At 42.6% G+C, this 19,095-nt stretch overlaps 1 protein-coding gene across 1 annotated transcript in view; it reads right to left on the minus strand.

Moving 5' to 3' along the window:
• Positions 1–3,112: 3,112 nt before the first annotated feature.
• Positions 3,113–19,095, minus strand: part of LOC132873652 (GRAM domain-containing protein 2B) — a 46,162-nt gene continuing 30,179 nt past the window's right edge. The window contains exons 10-14 of the mRNA XM_060909406.1: positions 15,757–15,840; positions 9,713–9,803; positions 9,437–9,538; positions 7,759–7,843; positions 3,113–3,454 (exon numbers count right to left, since the gene is read on the minus strand). Coding sequence (XP_060765389.1) covers positions 3,416–3,454; positions 7,759–7,843; positions 9,437–9,538; positions 9,713–9,803; positions 15,757–15,840 — 401 coding nt within the window. The 3' untranslated portion in view covers positions 3,113–3,415. The remainder of the gene's footprint in view (positions 3,455–7,758; positions 7,844–9,436; positions 9,539–9,712; positions 9,804–15,756; positions 15,841–19,095) is intronic.

The following is a 19,095-nucleotide window of genomic DNA, read 5'->3' on the forward strand; positions in this document are numbered from 1 at the left end:
CGTGAGTAAAGCTCAAAATCCTTATAGTTTTTATTTCCATGCATTGAGAACACTGCACATTATATTCTACATCAAAACATGAAGAAAAATGTATCAATGTTTTAATTACTTTACAGAAAATGAAGAAAAATGAACATTGGGCTGTTCAAAAAAATAGCAGTGTCTGCATTTTTCATTACAAACTCAAATATCTCATCTCATTATCTCTAGCCGCTTTATCCTTCTACAGGATCGCAGGCAAGCTGGAGCCTATCCCAGCTGACTACGGGCGAAAGGCGGGGTACACCCTGGACAAGTCGCCAGGTCATCACAGGGCACAAACAAACTCAAATATTTACTGTATAAACTGAAAAAATCTTTAGGATTTAGCATTCCTGTGAATCACTAAACTAATATTTAGTTGTATAACCACGGTTTCTGGGAACTTCTGGCACCTGTGAACAGGTATTCCAGCCCAGGATGATTTGACAACATTCCACAATTCCTCTGCATTTCTTGGTTTTGCCTCAGAAACAGCATTTTTGATGTCACCCCACAAGTTTTCTATCGGATTAAGGTCCGGGGATTGGGCTGGCCACTCCATAACTTTCATTTTGTTGGTCTTGAACCAAGATGCTGCTCGCTTACTGGTGTGTTTGGGGTCGTTGTCTTGTTGAAACACCCATTTCAAGGGCATTTCCTCTTCAGCATAAGGCAACATGACCTCCTCAAGTATTTTGATATATGCAAACTGATCCATGATCCCTGGTATGCGATAAATGGGCCCAACACCACAGTAAGAGAAACATCCCCATATCATGATGCTTGCACCACCATGCTTCACTGTCTTCAGAGTGTACTGTGGCTTGAATTCAGTGTTTGGGGGTCGTCTGAAAAACTGTCTGCGGCCCTTGGACCCAGAAAGAACAATTTTACTTTCATCAGTCCACAAAATGTTTCTCCATTTCTCTTTAGGCCAGTCGATGTGTTCTTTGGCAAATTGTATCCTCTTCAGCATGTCCTTTTTTTTTTAACAGTGGAACTTTGCGGGGGCTTCTTGCCAATAGATTAGCTTCATACAGGCATCTTCTAATTGTCACAGTACTCACAGGTAACTTCAGACCGTCTTTCATCACCCTGGAGCTGATCATTGGCTGAGTCTTTGCCATTCTGGCTATTCTTCGATCCATTCGAATGGTAGTCTTCCGTTTTCTTCCACGTCTCTCTGGCTTTGCTGTCCATTTTAAAGCATTGGAGATCATTTTAGCCGAGCAGCCCATCATTTTCTGCACTTCTTTATGCGTTTTACCTCTCCAATCAACGTTTTAATCAAAGCACGCTGTTCTTCTGAACAATGTCTGGAACGACCCATGTTTCTCAGGTTTTCAGAGAGAAATGGATGTACAACATGTGCTGGCTTCATCCTTAAATTAGGGCCACCTGACTGACATCTGTTTTTTCACAGAATGAATGATCTCACTAATTAAACTCCACACTGCTATTATTTTGAACACGCCCCTTTCACTTAATTATTCGATTACACAGACTCAGGAGCATGCATATCATGAATGTTGGGTCTGTTGGTTTTCTACAACTTTACTACACCTACTGGTAAATTATTTGCCATGTAGTAATATAACTTCCACCAAAAGCAGTGATTGATCTGGTTAGTCATTTTGGACTGCTATTATTTTGAACACAACTGTACATATCTCATTATCTCTAGCCGCTTTATCCTGTTCTACAGGGTCGCAGGCAAGCTGGAGCCTATCCCAGCTGACTACGGGTGAAAGGCGGGGTACACCCTGGACAAGTCGCCAGGTCATCACAGGGCTGACACAGACAACCATTCACACTCTCATTCACACCTACGGTCAATTTAGAGTCACCAGTTAACCTAACCTGCATGTCTTTGGACTGTGGGGGAAACCGGAGCACCCGGAGGAAACCCACGGGGAGAACATGCAAACTCCACACAGAAAGGCCCTCGCCGGCCACGGGGCTCGAACCTGGACCTTCTTGCTGTGAGGCGACAGCGCTAACCACTACACCACTGTGCCACCCAGAAAATACCATAGCTCAATTAAATCTGAAAAATTATTCCCTTTCTCAATGAGCTGCCTTCAGTTATTTTGATCTGCTGCAATACTCTAGTGTATGTTGGTGGATGGGACGGCTACACGCTAAATGCAGAAATGTTTAGATTTATAAAGCCATGGTTCTTAAAATCAAGCTTGGGGACCATTAGGACGGCGTGAAATCTATTATTATTATTTTTAATATTTGCAATAGGAATTGCAAAAATCACAACCCAGTAAAAATGATTGTATTTGTCACGACCCTGTCAGTTTATTAAAAATGTGTTGTTTTTTTTTTTGAACAATTAAAATCTTCAGGGCTTCTACGACCAGCCAAGGCCTTATTGTACACATTTAATGATCCTAATATTTGAAAAGATACTTAAAAATTAAGTTTTAATATATGACTTTGGAGGGCGGCATGGTGGTGTAGTGGTTAGCACTGTTGCCTCACAGCAAGGTCCTGGGTTCGAGCCCAGCAGCCAGCGAGGGCCTTTCTGTGCGGAGTTTGCATGTTCTCCCCGTGTCCGCGTGGGTTTCCTCCGGGTGCTCCGGTTTCCCCCACAGTCCAAAGACATGCAGGTTAGGTTAACTGGTGACTCTAAATTGAGCGTAGGTGTGAATGTGAGTGTGAATGGTTGTCTGTGTCTATGTGTCAGCCCTGCGATGACCTGGCGACTTGTCCAGGGTGTACCCCGCCTTTCGCCCGTAGTCAGCTGGGATAGGCTCCAGCTTGCCTGCGACCCTGTAGAACAGGATAAAGCGGCTAGAGATGAGATGAGACTCTCACTTCAGTGGTAGGCGTGTCTGTAAGCTCCTGTGTGAGAGAGCGTGTAGTCAGTTGTCTTGGAACATAGCATTCGCAGCAGATGTGGTGGCGTCACGTTTCAGAGAAAGCACGTTAGCCTTAGATATGTGGTGCTCAAGTGTGAAATTTCATTGCTTTCAATTTTTGACTTGAGCCAAAAAAAAACAAAAAACACCCACCACACCACTCAGGACACACACTGCCAAACTATAAATATTTTATTGACCATTCTAAATTGTCACAAAGCTACATTTTTAGTAATCAGTTTTTATTTCTGAAATGTTAAACATACAAAATCCAAGTCCTTGGGACTCATTTATTCTCACTAGCTTGAAGCTTTTCAATTCTACAGTACTAAAATATAAAGCTTTTTTTCTCTCTCCACCTGCTTTGAATGAAATGCCATGACATGATTCATAAAAATCTGTGCGCTCCTGAGTAGAGAAGGCGGCTGTGTGGCGTGGGCTATTGCACAGTTAAGTAGGTTATACTCTTGTTCGTTGAGTCTTTGAAGCTTTTATTAATGAAGACGCAGCTTGCTTCAGGACTCTCAGCTCCCTTCAAGCAGCTTTTGCAGGTTCTTCTGAATCTGTGCATCAAAGAACAGTGTAGAAGATAATGAGAAACTGAGCCAAAATCTGATGAGTAACAAAATAGAACCTTATTGAACCAGAGCACTGCTAAATTATTGGATCCGTTTGATCAGAAGGTGTCAGTTGGCTGATATTTTTTAAAACAGCAGCAGATCTACAACCCCATAACTTTTTTGGAATTGGGATTGTATATTAATTCACATTAATATACAGGACCAGTCAAAAGTTTGGACACATTCATAGTCATGAGTAGGTGTGTTAACTTTTGACTGGTACTGTATGTCTGTTCTAATACTTCTATACAGTTGGGTTCAAATAAATAGCAGTGCATTTAAAAAAAAAAAAAGTAGTGCATAAAGTGAAAACAAGCTCAACTGTGAGCTACTGCTCACTTACGTATCCCTCGCTCTCGCTTATATCAGAATGCAAGCAATCGAAGGAATAGGACACTTATTATGAACATTGACTTCAACAAATAATTAACCCTGAAACAATTAAGTAAAGAGCAGTGTCTCTCCCCAGGGATTTCACATAGCATCCTGGTAAACGGTCATTTTGAAATAGCATCAAAATCCACGCTGTGTGTTTCGTAAATACGTTCAGTCGGTAAACAGGAAGTTGATATGCAACAGATCTGAAAACGGTACACATGGTATAGAACCCCAAGCTGAAGCTCGGTACCAAATATCAAGCAGCTGTGATTTGTAGTTGCTGAGAAAAATGTTAGGAAAATTTTGTAAATCCACCCTGTATGTTTCGTAAATACATTCAGTCGGTAAACAGGAAGTTGATGTGCGACAGACCTGAAAACGGTACACACGGTATAGAACCCCAAGCTGAAGCTCGGTACCAAATATCAAACAGCTGTGATTTGTAGTTGCTGAGAAAAATGTTAGGAAAATTTTGTAAATACATTCAGTCGGTAAACAGGAAGTTGATGTGCGACAGACCTGAAAATGGTACACATGGTATAGAACCCCAAGCTGAAGTTTGGTACCAAGTTGCTATGATTTGAGGTTGCTGAGAAAAAGGGTGTTTCAGATGGATGGAGATATGGACTGAGGTAAACCAGTATACCCCCCTCCTTCGGAGCAGGGGTATAATAATAAAAATATATTTTATAACGGGGCGGCACGGTGGTGTAGTGGTTTGCGCTGTCGCCTCACAGCAAGAAGGTCCAGGTTCGAGCCCTGTGGCCGGCGAGGGCCTTTCTGTGCGGAGTTTGCATGTTCTCCCCGTGTCCGCGTGGGTTTCCTCCGGGTGCTCCGGTTTCCCCCACAGTCCAAAGACATGCAGGTTAGGTTAACTGGCGACTCTAAATTGACCGTAGGTGTGAATGGCTGTCTGTGTCTATGTGTCGGCCCTGTGATGACCTGGCGACTTGTCCAGGGTGTACCCCGCCTCTCGCCCATAGTCAGCTGGGATAGGCTCCAGCTTGCCTGCGACCCTGTAGAACAGGATAAAGCGGCTAGAGATAATGAGATATTTTATAACAATGTGTGAAACATTTGCTTCCCTTCTTCCTTAATAAAGGACAATTAAATGACCTCTTTTGTGTTTTTTTTCCCACGGAATGAATGAATGCTCAAATTAAACTCCACACTGCTATTACCGTATTTTGAACACACCCCTTTCAACGAATGACAGAGGCTACGTTCACACTGCAGGCTGAAGTGACTCAAATCCAATCTTTTCGCCCATATGTGACCTGTATCCGATCTTTTATTGACAATATGAACGACACAGATCCGATTTTTTCAAATCCGACCCAGGCCGTTTGGATATGTGGTCCTAATTCCGATTCCTATCCGCTCTTTTCATATGCGACTTCAGTCTGAACCGCCAGGTCGCATTCATCCGACTTACACGTCATCAACAAGCCACAAACGTCACTATTCTGCGCTGAAGTAGGCGGCGGGTCTCTCAAAAAAGTTACAACAACATGGCGCATAATCACGGGCGCAGATAGAGGGGGGGATGAGTCATATTTAAATTCACCTCGTTCGGTCCCCCCTACTTATAGGAAGGAAAAAACGTCTATGCTGTCTTTCTTTGCATAAGGCAAACCTCACGGAAAAATCAAAAGACTAATTACCATTCGGTTTATTGAGGTGCACGGCAGTGTATACATATAGTTGCAACAACTCACATAAAACAAAACAAAGACTGATATTCGGTTGGTTGAGCTGCGCAGACTGCACAGGTTGCGAGCTCGAGCTTGGTTGCTATGGTTACTAACAACAAGTTTGACAGGCATATCGGGGTTGGGGTTGGTTTGCTGGCAGCTTTGTCCCCCCCCCAGTTTTTTGTCCCTCCCAGTTCAAAAAACGTATCTGCGCCCCTGCGCATGACATCAATGCGAGGGACGCTTCGGGCTGTGAAGGTTCTGAATCTTCTCAATGGAAGGACGCAGAGGTTAGGGAGCTGATTTCCATTTGGGGGGATGCAGCTATTCAAGCTAGATTGGATGGGTCATACCGCAACCGGGCGGTTTTACTTCCGTAAACACTGGCCATGCTCACTGCGTGTGACGTCGTCGTATCCTGCAATGCGCATGCGGAACACTTTTAGGTCGCTTTTCGTTCATACTGAGGATCACATACAAGTCGCATATATTTGTTAATGTGAACGACCTCACAAAAAAATCGGATTTCACAAAAAAATCGGAATTGAGCATTAAGCCTTGCAGTGTGAACGTAGCGTCAGTTACTCAGAACAAGCAGTGTGCGTGTCATGACAGTCGGGTCTGTTGTTTTTCTATTACACTTCTACATCTACAAGTCAATTATTTGCCATGCAGAAATGTGACTACTACTAATAACGGTGGTTCAACAGATTACTGATGTACTGCTATTTTTTTTTTTTTTTTTAACAGAGCTGTAGCGTTATTAGTTTCTATGGTGGACGCGCAACATGATTGAAAATGGATTAAAATACACCAATGTCCAAAAGTTTATGGACACCTGACCATCACACCCATAACATCCCATTCCAGATCACTGCTGTTATAATAATTGGGAAAGCATTCCACTACATTTTGGAGCGTGGCTGTGGGGATTTGTGCTCATTCAGCCACAAGAGCATTAGTGAGGTTGGGCACTGATGCTGGGCTAAAAGGCCTGGGGTGCAGCCAGTGCTCTAGTTCATGCCTAATGCCTCGGTCACAACCGGCCGTACGTGCTCCCACGGCCGGTCTACGTGCAAAAAACGCAAGAAACGCACGGAGGGCGCGCGTGTGACGTGCTGATTTTCGAGCCGTAGACGTTCTTTGTCATGTCAAACAAACTCTACGGGCGCTCACGGTTTTTTCAGGTTGCAAGACAAACTTACGGCCAACGTGCGTCTTTCTCCACGAACAAAAAAAAAACGCAGCGATTTGGGAAACGCCAAAAATCGCACAGCCAAAAAAAATCGTACGTCCGGTTGTGACCTAGGCTAAAGGTGTTCAGTGGGGTTGAGGTCAGGGCTCTGTGTAGGCCATTCGAGTTCTTTGACTTTTCAAACCATGTCTTCATGGACCTCGCTTTGTGCACAGGGACACTGCCATGCTGGAACAGGTTTGGGCCTCTTGGTTCCAGTGAAGGGAAATTGTAAATGCTACAACTTACAAAAAAAGAAAAGACATCCTTTACAATTGTGGGCTTCCAGATTTGTGGCAACAGCTGTCCACAAACATTTGGCCATATGGCGTGTGTATATATAAGGAATAAAACACTTCAGAAAATGCTCTTACAGGAAACGAATCAACTTCAGGGTGGCAACACATTATACCACTCCATTGTTAATTACTTTTCTTCAACAGCACCATCTGGAATGTTTTTTTTTTTTTTTAAATTCCTTAGAAATTAGCCATAAATTTTGATTAAAAAGTTCAAACACAAGTCTTAAACTCTGACTTCATGTTGTACAACTACAGCAGTTAGTTTGCTTTAAAAGCCTAATCATGACGAGGGCTGCAAATTAGCTTTGGCTAGAATACATATACACACACACAGATGTTTTTCTTACATGCAAGAATATCGACCCTGTTAAACAGCAGGCTCGCTCTTCCACTGGAGTGATAAATAAATGTGTATTTGACAAGTTAGAAACACCACTTTGTTTCTCTCCATCTGGCATACACACGTCTGCCAAATGACATGACTGGTGTGCGAAACCCTACCTGCTTTTCACAGCAAGATTATTGAATATAAAAGAAAAACAGGTTCACCAACTCAGAAATCAGTCTGTAAATGATTTAGTCGGACGAATCAACCCCAATGTTACTGAACCCTCCAGTTAAACCAAACAGTTCACTCACCTTTTCCAATTTGAACAGGTTTGTGGACAGCTCACCGTAGATCTTTGCATTGATCCCTGCTTGAGACTGATGATAAAACGCGTTCCTGTAGAAGAAAAAAAAAATGTTTTCGGTTATTTTAAACATATGTATTTTGAAGCAACAATGGAAGGAAGTCGGCACTGGGATCAGTCCAGAACACCGCTATAGAGTGTAGTATATTGGGATTAAGATCACCTTTAACAAAAATACTGTTATGGAAAAAAAAACCCAAACATATATTTAGAAGCAGCATGCTGGGGCTTTTCCGTGCATTGTCTAAGTGTTAGTTTGTCTTAAGTTGAACCTACAGTATGATGTGCACAACCAGGGTGGACTGGAAGAAATAAGCAAGATGAACAAAACAATCTGCTGCTATCAAAAGGACTTAGAGTGGATTCTTTTTATTTATTAATTACTTTTTTTGTAATCAAGAACAGCAGCATCACCAGTGGTCAGAAGTAAAAATACACAGAATGGCAAGGCTGTGGCTGATTTCTTTCTAGGCCAGCCTATAGAGGATGTGCAGTCACGTGACCCGTCCATGTGTACTCCGCCATATTGGACGGCTTCAGGATTGTTTACCTTGCGCGAGCGTAATGGATCCAGGCAGTAATCCCCAAGAAAATTCGGAAAATACCCCATCTACATCGCGCGATTACTTGTCTAAGTTTGTTCAGCATCTTGAAGGTGACGTGAGGCAGCGTTACGTGGAAAAGTGTTCCAGGTTGGGGATTGCAGATCCGTACAACTTGCCGCAATCCTTGTTCAGGGAAATTCGGAGCTGTGGTGCCGGCGATTTGCCCGATCTGGCCTACTACGACATTTACAATTTTCTTGTTAATCGTGAATCGTGTTACACTGGCAAAGCCCTCAAAGCTTACAAGAGCCTGGAAGCTTATAAATATTTTGTTGCGGGATGGATATCTCAACTATACCTCTGGAAGGTTCCGAAGAAGAATGTCTACTTGATAACCTCACGGGTAAGTGGCATTAAGACGTTTATCATAAAGAGACTATGCAGGACGTTTTATCATAGGAACATTCGAAATCTAAAAACTCAGTTCCAGATAATGACAGGGTTGTAAATATGTATGTTTTTGTCTGAAAAAAAATATCACAAATCACCGACTATGCAGTTATCATTCAATCCGAAAATCAACTTAACAGATGTACTAGGAGTATTGAATTAGAAGATTACACCTACCTGATACGAAGTGTTCACTACAAATTCGGCTGGTAGAACTGGGGTACCAGTTTTCTCTTCGCACAGCGGACACCCATTTTGCGCGTCTCTCCTCGTCTGCAGGGAATCTATAAAATGACAGGCCCTCCTTTTGGCCCTGTCTATTGGTACAACCAAATGCTGAACAAGATACAACCATTCTTGAAAGATCTACTCCCACACACTTGATAATTAGAACGGGTTCGTCTAAGTTCTATGCGCGGCCATGCCGTCCAAGATGGCAGATAAACAAATATCACGTGACCTCGTGACGTCACGTGCACACTCTCTATAGGCTCACACAGCCTATTGCTGGCAGTCGTGTCTAGCAATTACACTTTGTGACATGACTCTTCGTTTTTGTATGGGGGTGGGGGTGGGGGGGGGGGTGTCAGCAAAACACATAGGCACATCTGTAATTAACGACTCACTCACTCGTGTGAATAGTCGACCAACGAGCCCAGCGAATTCAGCCGCTGTTCGAGAGCCAGGATCTTGAAAGCCATGTAACACGAGGACAAAACCAGAACACACACCCTGCCAAAAACCACAACGCCCTCATTCAAAGAAATGACAAATACTTCTCACACAGTTATGATGAGAATAAAACAAACAATCGTAGCAAAACTTGTTTTGGCATGCAAAAGCAGTCGAGCAGGTCGGTCGTTTTATTGGACATTTATTACACAGAACACAAACGCAATTACTCACAAGAATAGATAAACAAGTAGAAGGGTGTTGAGAGACAACGGAGAGAGAAACTTTTCTTGCTGTATGGCATCAGTTGCAGCCTTAACCGGACCTGTGGATGAACACATGTACAGTGAGCAGAACTTGTGGATTTCTCATGCTTTTTAGGTGGTGTTTACATTAGACCGTATCCGTCTCGTTTTCGTCGCGGATGCACTGTCCGTTCACATTAAAACGCCGGGAAACGACTCCACAGGCGGAACAACTTGAATCCGCCAGGGCCCACGTATTCAATCCGTTACGTATCTGATCCGGTGCTGTGTAAACATTGAGGAACGAGGAAACGCTGTGCTGAGCTCTAGCTGACGTCGTCATTGAACACTGTCACTGTGACATCCACCTTCCTGATTCGCTGGCGTTGGTCATGCCACGTTGGTCATGTGACGCGACTGCTGAAAAATGGCGCGGACTTTCACTTCCTGCTATTTGTCCCGAATCACTGCTCGTGCGCTCTGTGAGCTGCGCAGGGTCGGAGTGCGCACCCTCCAGAGGGCACTCGCCGTTCAGGGCGGAGTGATTTGGAGCGCAGGATGCCTGCGGAGCCGAGCGTATCCGTGTATTGGCGTTGCTGTGTGCACGCGAATCGTTTTAAAAACATTAATCTGATGATCCGCTGATACGGTCTAATGTAAACACCACCTTAGTTACCCAAAGACTTCTGGACAGGAAGTCTAGCAACAGCTCGACATCATTACCATTAGAACAACTAAAAGGACTGATAAATAAGAAAATCATACATCTATAAAAAAAAAATACATAAATAATAATTCCCCGTATGTTCTTTTGGAGTACACTATTACCTAAAGCAAATGATGCCAATATAAAAAGGCAAGCGGTTACAGTGACCCTGTTTGTCTGAACCTTAGCCTGATTTACTAACATCAGAGAACTGTTGACATACCAGCACAGTAGGCTCAGTTAACCACTTCTATATACTGGACTCATTCACTGTGACTGAATAACTGAACAATCCGAGAACTGATCTCCATTGTTGCATTGTCCGTGACTTCTTGAACACATCATCATAGCAACACTGAATTCTTGAACCTGATTGGTCAGGTGGTGTGGATTAAATTTTCTATAACGGCAGCTCTGACAATACTTCTGGCTGCAAGGCAATCACAGGTTTATATTAACGTGCTTTGTTCTAACACATTATCGTTTCTATTGTAAGAACGGCTCAACGTATGAATTTTAAAACGTGTGCAATTGTTGAGAGAGACACGCTCGGAGGAGACGCCTCCAGCGTCTGACACAGGCTTGTCTTCAGGATGGATGGCTTTGCGGTTTCCCTGTAACATGCCAAGCTGCATATTTTTATACGATGCATCATACTTTCTTTAATAAACAAACAATTAGAACTCCATGCCAATGACATCAACAGACAAATCAAAACACTTCAATGCTATTGAATAAAACACTATTTCAGACGGACATGTGACCTTTCTATGACTTTGACTCTGTTTGGATCAATTTATAAAAAATAAATTAAAAAAAGTCCATCTACTGGTTAAAGGATAATTCCGTAAATAAAACAAAGCCTCCGTCTACCACTACACTGTAAAAAAATTATAGAGAGAATATTTTTAAATGCATCTCATTCGAAGATTATTCTAACAAGTGTAAGATTATTTAGCTTAAACACTTTTACTCATTACAAGCTTTAAATTTTCTTATTCTGTTGGCAGATAATTTTGTTTCTTTCTAGAATTAAAGGCTTAAAATGACAAACGATCTGCCAATGGAATAAGAAAATTTAAAGCTTGAAATGAGTAAAAAAAAAGTGTAGAAAAACAAGCTAAATAATATTACACTTGAGTTCTAATAATCTTCTAATAAATATTGGATAAATTAATCCATGTTAAAGAAAGATATTTTCTATTAACAAGATATTTTTTGCAGCGTAGGAATAAAACGTGTTGCATCACATGTTTTGTCCTGTCTTATATCTAAATGTGTCAAAATCGGTCTATATTTTGTTCATTACTCACACCAACTGACCTTGATCAGCCTTGAGAATTAATGGGATAAAACCGAGCCCAGACACAAAACCAGAGGTGGACAAAGTACCCAACTTCATTACTTAAGTCAAAGTACAGATCCCGTTGGTCAAATGTTACTCCGATACAAGTGAAAGTTGTCCAGTCAAATTTTTACTTAAGTTAAAGTACTGAAGTGCTTGCTTTTAAAAATACTTAAGTATTAAAAGTACATTTTCTGTCAATGCGTTGTTGTATTATTACCAAAATGCTTACAACAGCTAATAACATTACCAAAGACAGAAATGTGAATTCACAAAATGAACACGTGCTGTGCATCATGGTGGTTTAACGTTAAGCTAGCTAGTCAGTGAAACTCCACCTGACATGCTAGCAAACCCTTTTCAAACTCGAAATCATATTGGGTAGCTAACGCTACTAGAAAAGAAAGATTTCTACATCGTTTATTTGGCAAGATTATGCGAAAACATTTCTAAAAGGACTTCAGATAAGTTAGCATTATTCATGTTAGCATAACTCCATGTTTACATGCTAACTAATGCCGCTTTTCCACTACAAATGCGGCTGAGCCGTGCTGAGTCGAGCTGAGCGGGGCTGTTGGAGTTGCATTTCGACTACAACCGCGCTGAACCGTGCTGGCTGGAAGTGGGTGGACACATTGGGTGGAGTTAGCGAAAGTGGGTGTACGTCACGTGATGTCGTTAAGCGGCGCAAACAGTGACATCAGTGAGCTTTTAAGCGGTAGTCTCACGACCCGAATAGTAAACAATAAACATGGAGGACATGGAGTCGTTAGTGTTGCTGGTCTTGGTGCTGTGGCTTGTTGTCACCGACAACACCAACAGATACTGGCAAGAGCGTATAGATGAGGCGAGGTGCATAAGGCTTCATAATTCTCGTAATTCGTAATTCTTCTCCTTCCGGGTTTACGGTGTTTACAGATCCCAGCGTGCTCGCGGGGCGTGTGTGGGAGTGTGAGGACACTCCTCCTCACCAATCAGTGCACAGGGGAGTGTCTGCTCACGCCCCCAGCCTCACTCGGCTCGCTTTGGCTCGCTTCAGCCCTACTCCAAAACGGTGCGAGTTTTAGGGGCGAAGCAGGGCTGAAGTGAGCGGAGTCGTGCTGTTTTTTGGTAGTTGAAACGCGAGCCGTGTCGGGCTGAAGTGAGCTGAAGTGAGCTGAAAAAGGGTAGTGGAAAAGGGCCATAACAGTGTCCAAGTTAACTTGCTACGTGTTAACATGAGCCGTGGACAAGACGATGGCAACTTGGCGGGTAAATCCATAGAAAGTCATTTGACTAACCAGACTGCATAGCTATTGAAACGTTATCACTAGCTCTAAACAACTTCATTGCGAGCTTTCTCTTGGAATAAAACCTTTATATACCTCAATATGCTTCCGCAGGTTGGATGGCGAGTTTTTGTAGGCCGTGATGTGGTGCGTTTTCGGCAAACAAAGCAAACAATTAAAACGAAATGAATCTTTAATCCTTTCAGAAAACTGAAACATGGGTTCTAGGTAAAGCCACGGGTGCGTGCATTCCCCAGAAGAACCGCCTCCTTCCATTCTGCCACTGACTGTATTAAATAATGCTGCGGAGAAATCACTGAACTTGATTTTATACAGTCTATGGACGTGATGTGACCCTAATGATTACTGATAGACTGTCTCAGTGTCACCTGGGGAAAAAAAAAAAAAAATCACATTTTAGAAAAGAAGAAACCCCCCCCCCCCCCCAAAAAAAAAAAACCCCACCCACTTTCAAAACTGCTTCATAGTAACGAGGACCTTGAAAGAAATGTAGTGGAGTGAAAAGTACGATATTTGCCTTTCAAATGTAGTGAAGTTAGTCATAAGTTTCCAAAAAAAAAACCCTCAAGTACAGTTACTCAAAAAGTGTACTTAAGTACAGTACTCAAGTAAACGTACTTCGTTACTGTCCACCTCTGCACAATACTCATCACTTTTTTTTTAAGCAGAGTAGAGCCCCATACTTAAGAGAAACACATTGATCTGATTTTGATGGCTTTTGACCATACGTATGAATGATGTACGTGCATCACCACAGGGACCCCGATCGTAAGTGCAAGGCAATGCATCTCAAACACTTAACCCTGGGCCAATGAAATTTGTATCTTTATTTAACCTCCTAGGGCTTAGCGGTCACATGCGTGGACTAGAGCCCTGCACTCCCGCGGGAGTCCCGCGGGACCCGCCGCAAAGCAGTGCGGCGCGGGACAAATTTTGAAAGCTCATTGCGGGCGCGACCGGAAGTGCACATATGCGGCGTGGGTGGGAGCGGTGATAAGCTGCAGTCCCGCTAACTAAAAACGTGCTTGAAATAAAATTTATAAATTATTAATTTATGTCTATCATATATAATTTGTGCTGGATATTTTATTTGGCATTAATAAAAACATTTTAAGATGCCTAAATTTGCAGAGAAAGTCAGATTGCCGGATTGAGTGAGAAATAGCATCTTAAACTTGCCATTGATCACTCTAACGGGAAATCCTTTGATCACTCTAATGACTCGCAGTTCACACCCAGCTAGCAAGAGAACCATGAGTGAATTGATTTACTTGTTGCGTTAGTCTACAACTTTAACCAGAGAGACAGGTTACACAGTGACTGTAGGCTTGACTCAATGCTATCCCAGAAATCCTTCCTGTAATATGCAAATTTGGCTGTCCAATCAGAGGCGGCCAAATTTGCATATTACAGGAAGGATTTCTGGGATAGCATTGAGTCAAGCCTACCGTCACTGTGTAACATGTCTCTCTGATTAAAGTTGTAGACTAACGCAAGCAGGAAATCAATTCATTTCTTTTACTAGCTTTGCTTTGCAATTAAAAAAAAAAACAAACAAACATTGGTATAAAGCAAGCCCATTCACTTTTTTATGCTGATCAGAGAATTACAATGGTTTCTCATGTGATAAAAATGTGTGATTTGCGATTAAATATTTTAATTGTTTGACAGCACTAAATTATTATTATTAGAGATACTACATGCTGAATTCAGAAATAAGGTAAACAAACGTGAGCTGTAGATATTTATGCTCAAATCCACTCAAAGTAGGGGGCGGGGCACCATCACGCTGTGTCAAGACAAGAACTTACCTGAGAAATAACGCGAACGTCTGCATCATGCGGGATTTGCGGGTGGGAGTGGGACAAAATATGGCAGGCGCGGGCGGGAGCGGGACTGAAAATCATAATTTTTTTGTGGGCGCAGGCGGGAGCGGGACTGAAAATCATAATTCTTTGCAGGCGGGAGTGGGACTGCACAATGCGGGCACGGGCGGGAGCAGGACTGAAAAATCCAACCTGCGCAGACCTCTAGCGTGGACAGCACTTTATGGAAATCTGGAACAAGAATCCACATATGTGGACATACTTTTTCTCTAAAAGTACATCTTATCAAAAGATGATGCTTAGTTTTTATTCTAATCAGGTTCTAATAAGCCCAAATAGCAAAGAGAAATAAAAAAATGCATGTAAAAAAACAGCTTGGGCCTTAGGAAGTTAAATACGTTTTATCCAGTGCTTATTTTTAATTTACTTTAAAAAAAAAAAAAAAAAAAAAAAAAAACACAGGTAGGATTATTTATTAACACATTTTATGGAAAATATTCACGAGTGTTTCATATAAAACTAGTTAAAACAGGTTGATTAGTCCACTAGCTTGTCAGACAGTTGAGTTTCTGTCACGTAAGGGTGACAGACGGATGCAAGTGCAGGAAGTGTTTTATTGTAAACACTGTCACAAGACAATGCAGCTATTTATTGACGTGAAATGCCCTACACTACAATACCTGATGGTTCATATACTAGAATATTATTCTATTCATGTTGTGTCCTTGGAAATCTTTTGCTCATATGCTCATCACCACTTTTAGGCAGTGCCTAAATATCTGTATTACAGAAGTACTAAGACACTCCGTTTTAAATGAAAAACGAAAAGAAGGCTACTGGGTTTGAGTGTAGGGGAACTTCACGCACCATTGTGGTGCTTTGTGCTGGTGGTCTGCAGGTGAATGTCAGCATGGACTGCCATCTCTCCACTCTTCATCACGTCCAGGAACTCTAGCAGCGAGAAGAGAAAAGGGTTTATAAAGTAATTAGTGAAATTACATCTGAGGTTGGTTCTCCTTTACTGATCATGTAAATTTGGGAATTTTTTAAACGATATCACAAAGCATAATGTAAAGCATAACCAATGCCATTATGAGAGTCATTAGCCTTGATTAGCCCGAACAAAACCCTGCCACGCTTCCACTTTTCAAACATATGGAACATTTTAAAAACAAACTAGACTGCATTTCTGCAGAGAAAATGCAAAGTGTGCTTGCTGAGCTGTAGCAGAACAGCTATCATGCTAAAAGCTAGCATGCCAACATGCTAACAACTAGCATGCTAACAGTTAGCATACTAACAGCTAGCATGTTAACATGTTAATGCTAACATGTTAATAGATAACATGCTAACATGCTAATGATTAACATGCTATTTGTTAAAATTCTAACACTAAGGCTAATATGCTGACAGCTATCATGCTAATAGCTAACAGGCTAACGGCTAGTATGTTAACTTTTAGCATGCTAACATGCTGAGGGTGACATGCTAACAGCTAGCATGCTAACATGCTCAGACGAACTCGCTAACAGCAAACATGTGAACTCTGCATGCTACCATGCTAATCCTAACATGTTAACAGCTCTCATGATAACATGCTAATGGTGAACATGCTAACAACTCACGAGCAAACAACAGGCATGATATCATAATGGGTAACATGCTAACAGCTAGCATGGTAACACGTGAATGCTTATATGCTAATTGCTATCGTGTGTGCATGTAAAAGCTAGCATGATCAATTTTAGCATTCCTAAAAAAGTGGCCTTTGAGTTGAAGTTGATTTGCTGTCAAAGTCTCAAATGAGCAGATCCTTGCCAAATGCATCATCACCTATGGGGGAAGGGAGGAATGACTCAGTCAAGCTTCCATTGATTAGTGGCAAAATGGAGAAAAAAAATGGACGGATGAAAGGCAAGACAAAGACGAGTGCGGGTCAGAACCGATATCATGTGTGTGATGGTGATTTGGCCTGAGGTGCCAGAAGTTTGGCGGATGTGTGGTGAAGTGTTACTGAGCAAAACTCCATTCATTTGAATGGGGCCAAAAATCAATGGAAGCCTATGGAGGTAAAAAGGAGATGCGTGAAAACCACGGAAAAGACAAGTGCAGGTCTCAGATGAGGGGATGGATCTGTGCGGGGACTTGGCCTGAGGCATCAAGTGAAGTTTCTTGAAGTTTGGTCACTTGTTTAAAAAATAAAAATTGATGGAGAGTGAGGCGGCACGGTGGTGTAGTGGTTAGCGCTGTCGCCTCACAGCAAGAAGGTCTGGGTTCGAGCCCCGTGGCTGGCGAGGGCCTTTCTGTGCGGAGTTTGCATGTTCTCCCCGTGTCTGCGTGGGTTTCCTCCGGGTGCTCCGGTTTCCCCCACAGTCCAAAGACATGCAGGTTAGGCTAACTGGTGACTCTAAATTGACCGTAGGTGTGAATGTGAGTGTGAATGCTTGTCTACAGTATGTGTCAGCTCTGTGATGACCTGGCGACTTGTCCAGGGTGTACCCCGCCTTTCGCCCGTAGTCAGCTGGGATAGGCTCCAGCTTGCCTGCGACCCTGTAGAACAGGATAAAGCGGCTACAGATAATGAGATGAGATGATGGAGAGTGAAAGTTTTTCTCCTGAAACACCATTCATTTTCAATGGGGCCAAAAATCAATGCAAGCCTATGGAGGAAAAGGGATGAGCAAAAAGAAAGGAAAAATATGAGTGCGGGTCAGAACCGATTGCATGTATGTGTCGGGGGAGTTGGCCTGAAGTATCACATGAGGTTTGGTACATCTGCGATGGAGCGTGTCCCAGTAGGACGATTCGATTCATCACTCCAAAGTTCTACCCATTCATTTCAATGGCATGGAATTTTGCCGAAAAACGGGAATACCGAACGACAAGGGGTAGTGCAACCATTTAAACAAGCACACCATTCCAGATCGGGCCCTACGTTTCAGCGTAGGAACGGTGTCTCTATCTCGAAAACCCTAGGAGGAGGAGTGGATCCAAGAAACGGGTGAAACGGAATAAAAATAAAACTTAAGAACAATGGTGTGCTTTTGCAAGCACACTAATTAACAGACTTCTGTTTTATGTTAGCATACGTATGAATGCTGATAAAGCCAGGATTGTTACTGCTCTGACATTTCATGAAAAATCTTTTTTTTTTTGTTAAACCCTGCCATTTTCCATTGCTTTCTCGAAACTACTTTTCATCCATATTCCTACGCAGGTGATGAGTGCAGAGTGAAAATGCAGAACTTTTAACATGTTCAACAAAGAGAAATGAAATGCTCTTGCAATATTAAACATGCTCTTCACTTACAAAAAGGAAACTAAAACAAGAAATGATCTGAGAGCACAACATCCCCCGCTGGCAACTCTGCCATAACTCTGGTAAAATGAGATTGAACTGAACGAAATTGCAATGTGTATTACCGACATATAAAAAAAGAATCCTGTCAAGTTTCGTGAAATTCCTCCAAAAATTGTGAGAGGAGTTGATTTCAGAAGGTGAGTACCCTTCCCGGGACGGACGGACGGACGGACAGACAGACAGACCCATGACATAATCCCCCTTCGGGCCTTTCAGCCAATGTGGGATAAAAAGTCTAAAGGTTTAAACTTTTCAAATTTCAATCCTTTGTTATAAATTATTAGAGTTGACTGGGAGGAATTAGATTCAGTGCAGCACAAAAAAAAAAAAAAACCCACAACCAACCAACCAACCAACCAAACAAAAAAAAACCTCCAGGGTAAATAATGCAGGATATTGGTATTTTACGCATGTATTTACTAACTAGGCGGCACGGTGGTGTAGTGGTTAGCGCTGTCGCCTCACAGCAAGAAGGTCCGGGTTTGAGCCCCGTGGCCAACGAGGGCCTTTCTGTGCGGAGTTTGCATGTTCTCCCCGTGTCCACGTGGGTTTCCTCCGGGTGCTCCGGTTTCCCCCACAGTCCAAAGACATGCAGGTTAGGTTAACTGGTGACTCTAAATTGACCGTAGGTGTGAATGTGAGTGTGAATGGTTGTCTGTGTCTATGTGTCAGCCCTGTGATGACCTGGCGACTTGTCCAGGGTGTACCCCGCCTTTCGCCCGTAGTCAGCTGGGATAGGCTCCAGCTTGCCTGCAACCCTGTAGAAGGATAAAGCGGCTAGAGATAATGAGATGAGATGAGATGAGTTGATTTCAGAAGGTGAGTACCCTTCCCGGGACGGACGG

The sequence above is a fragment of the Neoarius graeffei genome, chromosome 25 (genome assembly GCF_027579695.1).
Source record: "Neoarius graeffei isolate fNeoGra1 chromosome 25, fNeoGra1.pri, whole genome shotgun sequence".
Lineage (NCBI taxonomy): Eukaryota > Metazoa > Chordata > Actinopteri > Siluriformes > Ariidae > Neoarius > Neoarius graeffei.